The 10,235-nt window shown below is 34.6% G+C and overlaps 1 protein-coding gene across 1 annotated transcript in view; it reads right to left on the bottom strand.

The window, feature by feature from the left end:
• Positions 1–2,375: 2,375 nt before the first annotated feature.
• The window catches only part of LOC126424888 (ras-interacting protein RIP3-like), a 67,673-nt gene continuing 59,813 nt past the window's right edge, over positions 2,376–10,235 (bottom strand). Inside the window, exons 7-8 of the mRNA XM_050087721.1 lie at positions 7,271–7,650; positions 2,376–3,696 (exon numbers count right to left, since the gene is read on the bottom strand). Of these exons, the coding sequence (XP_049943678.1) occupies positions 3,552–3,696; positions 7,271–7,650 (525 nt within the window). The 3' untranslated portion in view covers positions 2,376–3,551. The remainder of the gene's footprint in view (positions 3,697–7,270; positions 7,651–10,235) is intronic.

The raw sequence follows: 10,235 nt of genomic DNA, 5'->3' as shown, positions 1-10,235 counted from the left end.
TTTAGACCCTCTACATATTCCTTCCACTTTACAGGTTTCTCTTCTTTTCTTTGATTTTCCATCTGAGCTCCTGATATTCGTACAACTGCTTTCTTTACTCCAAAAGTCTCTTTCATTTTCCAATAGGTGGTCCCTATCTTTCCCCTGCTTAGACATGCTTCTTTAGTCGCGCATTTCATTTGTCCTCTTGCCATTTCTGCTTAGCTACTTCGGGCTTTCGGTGGGTCACACGTTTTTGATGTCTGTATTCCCTTTCATCTCCTTATTTGGAGCATTTTTATATATTCTCTTTTCATCGATCAAATTTTGTCTCTCTTGTGACTTTCAAGGGTTTCTTCTAAGCCTTGTATTTTTATCTATTTGATCCTCTGGTGACATAACTATTTCATCTCTCAAAATTACTCTTTCATCTTCTTCTGAATTCCTTTTCCCTACTTCAGTCAATCGTTGCCTACTACTACCTCTGAAACTCTCAACAGAACCCGATTCTTTCAACTTATCCAAGTCCCATCTTTTTAATTTCCAACCTTTTTTTGCAATTTCTTCCGTTTTGATCTACAGTTCATAACAATTCATTCTGATCATAGTCCGCATCTGCCCCTGGAAATGTCTTATAGTTTAAAATCCGTTTCCAAAATCTTTGTCTCACCATAATATAATGAATCTGAAACCTTCCAGTGTCTCCATGTCTTTTCCACAGCCTTCTTTCGTAATTCTTAAACCAAGTACTAGCGATGATTAAATTATGCTTTGTGCAAAATTCTACCAGGTAGCTTCTTCTTGCATTCGTTTCCTCCAGTCCATATTCTTTTCTTGCTGGAGTAGCTTGCTGGAATTCTTATTTTCCTATTCATTATTAGATCTACTCCCTCATTACCCCTATACGATTTTGTATCTCTAACACTATAGTCCCCCTGACCAGATGTCTTACTTACACAGCCACTGAATTTTGCTAATTTCCACTGTATCTAACTAAAACTTATCTTAAATTCTGTAGTTTACCTACATAAAATGTTGACACACGTATGTACCAATTTTTTTAAAAAAGCTATGCATAGTATTATATTCCATTGATGAGTGAATATAGTGAATGTGAATGTGAAATGACTCCATTTCCTCTACTTTCTGCACATGGAAGTTTTTGCCTCTTTAACTGGTGCTTTAGTTGGGCATCTTTTGGTATAATTTAGCTGTGCATATTGAACACTCATACTTTTTTGTTGTACTTATCTACTTCCAGAGTTTAGAGTTGTGTACTTAGACTTAGGGTATCAAGTAGTTTTTCTAATTAAACAGTGCTTTCCCTTGTTTTTGATAGTTCTGTATTTCATTTGATGTTTGACCATCCCAAATGGTAATCCCTTCAGCAATGTTGTTCTAACGACAGTATGGTTGTAAGTACTGTCATTGGGAACTGTGTTGTCAAGTCAAGAAAATTTATGTTTCGCTTCCTCTTGAACTGTTAATTTCATGCTCCTATATGAAGGCCATGAAGCTGTTGGTACAGTTCCTTTACTGTTATCAAAGGAATTAATACTGACTTGCCACTAACACCTCTCAGCTTTTAAGATGTTTGCTGCTTAAGATGTTGTCGTTCATCAGTCTTTTAAATGTTGATGTACTATACCAAATTACACAGACATTTTCCAAGGTATCATGACAAGCTATGTCACTTCCTCCATTAATTGCTTCAGTGGTTTTTGTGCTTTATGTGAGTGTAACAACAGTTTAAATCATTAAGGTGAAATATTTTGCTTATTTTCGTTCATTAATGTTTCCAACCTCAATATCTTCTAGCATCACATAATTTGGTAACAGAGTTTCCATTATGAATTGGTACAACATAAAAACTACATGTGGCGCTCAATTAAGTCTTGATAATCATTTAGGCACGAAGTTATGAATTTGTATACCTTACAATACATATTTATCCTGTAGGATTTGTTGAAGACTATCAATTACAGTTCTATATGAGTAATTAGCCCCACAAACAGATCATTAAAATTTTGCTGTAGTTCACAATAAACTGAATTTTATGATTGAAAATATTTGACTACCTTCCTAATCACAATCATAAAACGATTTCTTTTAACGACTTATCTCATTTAAGAAATGAATTCACGTTATAAACTTGTGCCATCCATGTTTCAAAAGTAGACACATAATTACAGATATTTTTATGCCAAGGTAATTTAGATTATTATACACATTCATGGATAAATTAGCAGGATAAGTCTATGTATCAAAGTGATTTCAGCAATCTGTAGATTTTTCTGTTCTATATCATTATATTGAAACCATCAACACTGCTCATAATTAGAAAATCGCTATTTGTAGATTCACTGAGGAAGGATCACAACAAATTACAATTATCATTTTATACAAAAGACATTTATTACAAAAGTATAAAAATGCATAACAAAAATACAGAAAATTAACAAAAAATACAAAGATGCAGACCATTTAAGGTAGCAACATTTGTAAAAATTAATTTACATGCTTAGACTTCAGCTTTTTACATTAGCAAGCTACTGAAGTATTCTTCAAAGAAGTATCCATTTCTAGATCTATGCAACAGAGGCTTCTCAGTCTTCTAACTTGTGGAACACTGCTTTACATGGTGTAGATAACTTGGCACACACTATAGATACAAAAATCAGACAAACTTTCTTTTTTAAGCAAGTGTCTGCTTATGACTAAGTCAGAGATTCTCAATGAAGTATGGTTGTCATGATTTTGGGAGATGTGGTGAACATATTTTTTCACTACTGATTCCTCTATTATAGAACAATTGAGATAGTTTGTTAATGAAAAACATTATATTTTTGACCTCTAAAAAGTTCCTTCATTTCTTTCAAAGTGTTTCCAGACTTTAAAAGTTGCAGAAATTCTTTTCTGTGTCTAAATACTACATTTTTTGGAAACAAATACCAATATGTGATATAAATATCAGTGCATATGATCCATTGTTCAAAAGTTTAAATCATCAAGATATGATAGAAAATACGATAATAGAAGTAAATCTTGGCAGAAAACCAATACATATATATAGACAGTGATTTTTATAGATTATATGAACCCACACTGATCCATCTGATTCTGAAGGAAAGCAAGTACACTACTTTTGCCTGCCATATTTATTTTTTCATATCTTATGTAACGCATTGTTTAGCAGGATGAGATCATAAAGATAATGCGTTCTGGATTTCTGTCAGTTGGTTGTTTCAGATATTATTTTCTTGGACTTCTGCTCACATTCAACAAAACTGTGCAAGATGAATGGGTAACCATCATAACTGAAACCTGATGATGTTAGACGGGAGCTGAACAGCTGCAGTATATTACTATATGACAGAACACATGTTTTTTTGTTAGAGTCATGTCCGAAATGTTGTTGCACACATCGATCAGCCTTCAGATGTAAGACCAATGTAATATGATAATTTTATAAATAACATATTGTTCGTGATATGCAATGTAAAGGACAAGTAAAGTGTCTTTCCAACAGTGGAATGTACAGAATCCTTTCCACTGGAAAATAAGGACCCTTTTCAAGCAGACACAAATTTGTACTGATGTGGATACTCGGACTCAGCAGTTTTGCGTCCCTTGGCTGCAGCAGCCTTCTTGGCGCTGTACACAGCTGATGCACCGCCATATTTGTCGTCTGTAGGCTGGCGAGTGTAGATACGGTACCTGCGAACATCACACAAACATGTGAAATTACTTGCTAGCAACTTATGAAATGAAGTCAAACCTTTTATTTAAAATGCAATGTAAAATCTTGACTAATGTAACAAAAAAGTTGCAGGACTGATATTGAGTTTCAGACTTCCATGTAGAATGTATTGGTATTATTTTACCCAGGCTGACTTAGAAGATTGAAGTACTGAGAGAAAACTACCCATTCAGCCACACTTTCCTTGAAACAGTTATTACTTTTCTAAAACTATTTTCTGCCCTACATCTGTCTTTAGACATCAGAATGCTTTTCTTACAGGCTACCTTCCTCTGCAGGTATTGACACTATAATAGGTGGAAAACATACATATTTAAAACGTGCACGCAAACTAAAGAGAAAGAAAAGAGTTTGTGTAGCTAAGAGCCCTGAAAAGTGTACATATGAGTTTTTACAGAAGCAAGCTGCTTTTATAATTATATCAGAACGCAGAGTTCTACAAGGAAACTATCACTTATTTGTAAGATATCCATAACAGTTGTTCAGCCACTTGTCACATGAGAAGAAAATCTGATCCATAACATTTTCACAGATAACTCATTCTTAAAAATTTAATATGCACCCTATTATTAACGCTCTAAGGTGAATAATTACTGAAAATAAATAATGTTGAACCCTACCGTTACAAGACATTTCCATACAATCGTTAATGATACCAGAGCACAGTGTTTTATGCTGAACAAATATCAGGGAAGGATGTAATCTGTAATAAGAGTTTTCTAATGAAAAAGTCAAAGTGCTTCATAATGAATTTGTAACATTATTTGAAAGTAGAGAACACTCCAGAAAATCTAATAGAAAAGACAGCAAAATGAATTAATTGTTAAGTGGAGTAGAATATGTTGTCGATGGAAAAGAGAAACGTATGTGATTACCAGAACTACTGCATTTTAGGACATATGCAACATTGTTTTAAGAATACTTTTGATGAGGTTCATAAATATGCATCTCATGAAAAATTCATAATTCTGGTAGAAAAGCGAAATCTATAACAACAAAGAGACATTAAACGGCTAGTACCGATGAAAATATCACATTAAACTCTATAAATATACTGTGACTGATAAGTCACAAATTATATTCAAATTTCATAATTGGTTTGCCAGTGTAATAAGAAACAAGGGCCATAAAGGTTGTTTTAAGGAGAACTGAGATTATTGAGAATATAGTTCTACAACAGTTTTTGAAACCGGAAGTAGCGCTGAATTCTTAAACTACTGCAACTATAAAAAATCTCAAAAATATGCATTATCAAATAAAATTGTGCAGTCTTCTTCTGCAAAGTTTTTATAACACTTTAGTTATGTCTTTTGCGTGATATTTGACGCATCATAAATGTCACTCACATTAAAACATGCCAGCAGTAAACATCTTTCTAAAAATGTGGTGCGAAAGACGTCTGTAACTGTCATCTAGTTCCCTTGAAGACATTTTACATTTGGGATGCTAAATTTCTGACTTGTGTTGTAATACATTAAGGCAGAAACAATTTACTTTATACTTCATGGTTTGGTATGTATAACCACTGTTTGGCTGGGAATACCATTTATATAGTTACCAAATGTGACATTAAAAACAAAAGATCACAAATTGGTATTCTTTATGAAGTTTTTATTTAATTTTTGATTGTTTGGATGACGAAATTCTCTTAGAAAAAGCCGTATTTGATGAGTTTAATGAGGTTATCACCAAATGATTTGGATAACATTTAACTGATTGAGCCAAAAAGCTGGTTCTTCGTGCAATTAAAACAAGGAAAGAATGTGTTGGTTCTGGAGAACGGCGAATGTAGTACCACATGGTTAAATTTCTGGACAATGCAAATATGTTATACATATGAACGACCTTTTGATTAATAATATCTATGTAGACTTAGTACTTGTGCAAATGAGAAAGCTCTGTAACTACTCTGTCTTGCAGACAGCAGTAGATAAAATCTCTGGTAATGGTATAGTAAGAATTAGGATGTAATTTCCATCAGATGTACCCTCCTTTGTTTTTGTAGGAATAAATGCAGAATATGGCCTTAAATATGAAAATGGATTACTACCAACAAAAATGAAGTACATAAGTAAAGGTAAGTGAATTTACAAACTTTGGGTGTACAAGTTCATAAAAGCTTCAGCTACTCAAACAGTACAGTCCATTAAAAATAATTCAGGTATAAATGGGAAAGATAATTAACAAACTAAATCGTATACATACATTTTGTTTTCTTTTGTACCAGACAGTAATACAAGTTCTTAGCAACAGAAGAGCTAGTGGGAACAAGTGAATTCGAAATCAGCTAATACTTTCACAGACACAGGCAAATTAGGTGTGTAATAAGACTTTGAATTATGTTAAAGCCGCAGAGACGTTGATTTCCTTTTATTCATATATCCCCATGGAGGAACCAGGTGTAAAACTCATTAAGAAATTTGAAGCTACAAATTGTGGAAAAAGTAAAGTCAACACTGTGTCTCCTTGTTGTGTAAAACATCTCCACATTTGTTTTAATGATCATTCTAGAGAGTACAGAACCAAAAAAATTAGTTCTCATACATATATGTATTGATAATTCCTGAAAATTTCAGACACTGTTTATGTTCCCTGAAATTTCATTATGATACAACTGTAGCATTGGGTCTATTCTGTGAAAAAGCTGTACATAAACACCAGATAGCTGTGCCTGATCATGTCATAGCTCTCTCTGTTTCAAAAACTAGGGATACTAACTACTTCATCTGAGTACAATTACACACCAGCAGCCTTAAGAAGTTTCACTACTAATGAAGTTCATTTTATCATCAGCCTATGTGATGTACTGGTCAACAGCTCCTTCTCCTCCACTAATAAATATTTTAGTCGAACCGGTTGATATAACATCGATAGTAATATAAATGAGTGTAGCATAAAATCTGACTTCTTTGCAGTTACGTAATTAGTGTAAATATGTGCTCTAAACTGATCTCTTTGACGATTTGTGGCTTCAGTTGCGTAATAATTATCATTTGCACCTCAGTGTAAGTACATTTATATTTTTTGTGGAAAAATTTTTATTATCTCGTAAATGAAAATATCTTTCAGATTTGTAACATATTCCGCATCTAAGACGGTCATTTCACATTAGTCTTGTGGAAGGAATATTAGCAGCTCCTGATTTACGAATACATGTTATATTTACTTGTTTTATGATGTGTTCTACATCCATGAGTCTCTCTACACTATAGATCTATGAAACAAAAAGTGTGTGTAATCTAATCACACTTAGTAACGTGCTGAATCAGTACAAAGACATTTGGTGAACATGACCGATCTGATATATATGTCATAAGTGTGATGTGTCACTGTGTAACAATCGAATGACCTATGACCACTGCATAGAAGCCAATGTAGCGCAACCATTTCTGCTCACTCAGATGTTCATTGACTGGGAATTGTACTAACACTTTCCCATTGACAATAATGATGGAATTTTATAAGACAGTCTGGCTCATAGTTGTAAGTTTTATAGAATCTGGTTACCCTGAAGTCCTGCTGTAAACTCACCTGTCAGCTAGCTGCTGCTGTTGCTGCTGCTGATGTTGTTGTTGCTGCTGCTGCTGTTGCTGCTGTGCCTGGTAGTAGACCGTCTGCTGCTGCTGCAGCTGCTGTTGTGGCTGGTACTTGTCAGCTGTGATGGACTGCAGCTGCTGTGAGTATTTGTCAGCTGTGAGGCCTTGCAGCTGCTGTTGTGGCTGGTACTTGTCAGCTGTGAGGCCTTGCACCTGCTGCTGTGCCTGTTGCTGCTGCACGTGCAGCTGAGCCTGAGGCTGGATGTAGACAGTCTTCAGCTGTTGAGTTTGCAGCTGTGGCTGTGTCTGAGCCTGTGCATCAGTGTAGACTGGAGACGCAGGCGCCGAGACCAGGGGCTGCTGGAGGTATGACTGCTGCAAGAATGATAGAAGCCTTAGTCAGTCTTTTCATTTGTCAGCTTACCTCTTTATTTACCTCAATCATATAGTCACAAATGTAAATATGTATTACTGATAGATATTGTAGCAACTGAAATTCGAGAACGAAACAAACCATGACTAATACTTTAGAAAAACGTGGAAGACGAAAGAAAACATGATCATGACATTAGAAGAGATTTTTATGGAAGATTATAGTCATGTGCTGAGTGTATTTCAATTTTTCATCGAGTGTCAGGTGTCATCTATCAGGTGTTAGGATAAAGATGTATTTCTATAGTTTATTTGTTACTGTTTTTTTCTGCAAGTATAACTGGGTGAGGTTTTTTTACCTTCGCTTTATGAAATATTTTACTGAAGGCAGCAAAGTGTATCGATAAATGTGCATCATTTATCTTAGGTGGTTTGAGTTTCAGAGTGGAGGCCAACTAAGCAAGTGATTTTAATAGAGAAGTGGTTACTTCATTCTCCATTTTATTTTGAGCTCATATGTATCTTACAGTCGTTGAAAGTTTCACAAATGATATTGCCTAAATTGCTTATTTATTTTTTATTTCTTATGTTATTCCATAACATGTTTTAGCTACGTCCTCACATTGGCATAGATTGTACTGCACACTGGAACCTTATTTTCTTTCATGTTCGCTCTATAATGCTAAACAGGGACACCAGGTGTGATATATTTTCTTACAGAGAAGAAAGACTATTGTCATACCATGTTTTCCCACTCATGTATTTATTGGTTTAATTTATTTGCATACATTTAGAAGTAAGTATGTCTTCATCTTAAGGCTGTCTAGAATTGTTATCCGTTTGATGTACCACTGCAAGTATGCACTAACTGCTAGCATCAACTAGCGTTTTAACAACTCTGGATGAACTGTGACACCACATAGTAACACTACTGTGTGTAGTAATCCTAGACCCACTGGCAGAAGTGAATTACTACTTTAACTGTTGACTGTACGTTTTTTATGCACCCAGTGAAGGCAACACTGAACATTTGTAAAAGGCAAATGAAAACATTGGTACTAAACCTAAGTCACAAAATTACTTCACAGTTGTCTGAGACCTATTGTATAGGGTACTTCTTTTGATAGCAATAGCTTTGAAGTTCTATGTGTGACTTTAAATTTGCCCCAAGTTTCTGTCCTTATTCATGTAGCAGATATAATTTTGTGAAATACCGTTTATCTTTTCGAAACACCCTGTATTTCTAATACCAAGTGAGATAACTTTAAAGTTACCATACTTTGTGGTGTGGTCAGTCGTGAGAGATTACTCCAGGTCACAGTCTCGGTCTTCCCATAAAGCAATACGAACATTCCTCTCTCTTTCCTGCTTGGTTGTGGAACCTTAGGTACTGCCAGAAGGTTCCACGCCAGTTTGATCGACACAATCCTCTCTAGGCCCCAGAGGCGTAAGTGACAACGTTCCAATTTATAATGAGTATGTGACAGTGTTCACATCCTGAGGTGCCAAACTTAACTTACTTTCTTGATTTATGTAGAAAATATACTGTCTTTATTTGAAAATTTCTTGACTTGGTCCTATATCGTCAATACTAATTGAGTCAAGCTGTTCACTTCTAAAAATAAAAGAGGCTTAAAAAAAGAACAAAAATTTGACCCATGACCAACTTATTCTTATTTTTAAGGAAAACTTGTCTAAATTTAGTCGGTGTGAAAAATTTCAGCAAGAAGACATTAGTTTAGGCATGTAAATTTAACTAGCAAGAAATGCAAGACCTTCGAATCGATTGCAGAATTATTAAAAACAAATTATTTTGGTAATATGTGAGTTAATCTCCTTTGAAAGTAATGAAAAAATAAGGGATTGTCTTATCACCATAATATTGTCAGAGGTACAGCCATAACAAAGAGGAGTAAATCGTAAGATAGCATCACTAATGAAATAGTACTGATAGATTTCGGCCACTGTCGGGAGCCCTGTAATATCTCATACTACTCCTACCTCAATGGCAGGAATAGATCCATTATTATTTTTAATATCATTTGCACGTTAGTGGAATTTATTTAGGTATCATTATAAGCTACATTCAATTAGTTAGTCAACTGCATAATTTTATCGTGAGAAATTGTTGTCGCTGGTTTTCATTGGCAAAACAAATGATAAAAACCTGAAAGCATGACGTCTTTCTCTGACATTGAGTAAAGCAGACACATCCATAGTAATTAAAAATATTTTTCATTGATGTTGGTGAAACTAATAAAAACTGGTAACCTGCTCAGTGCTTATGTAGCAGGTGTGCTAAACACAGATTTTATTTTTTGTGTGGCTCAGTTAACAAAACAAATACGCTCTACCTGGTTGTAGTATATACTTTACACCTTGTGATTTGTTTTTATTTCTGCATTTTCGCAGTAGGTGGCAGCATCTGCTTTAAGAAAATTGTTTATCACAGTGTCAGCACATCTTCAAGATATAAAAGTAAATTCTGTTTGCTTTTAGTAATTTTGGACAACAGTGCATTTAGAATATACTGTAACGGCCTAATAGAGCCTGCACTATACAATAGGCGAGTATTTATTTCATCACAG

This window comes from Schistocerca serialis, chromosome 10 (genome assembly GCF_023864345.2).
Source record: "Schistocerca serialis cubense isolate TAMUIC-IGC-003099 chromosome 10, iqSchSeri2.2, whole genome shotgun sequence".
NCBI classification, from domain to species: Eukaryota; Metazoa; Arthropoda; class Insecta; order Orthoptera; family Acrididae; genus Schistocerca; species Schistocerca serialis.
The sequence above is the reverse complement of the archived record's forward strand: the minus strand, read 5'-3'. Positions and strand labels throughout refer to the sequence as shown.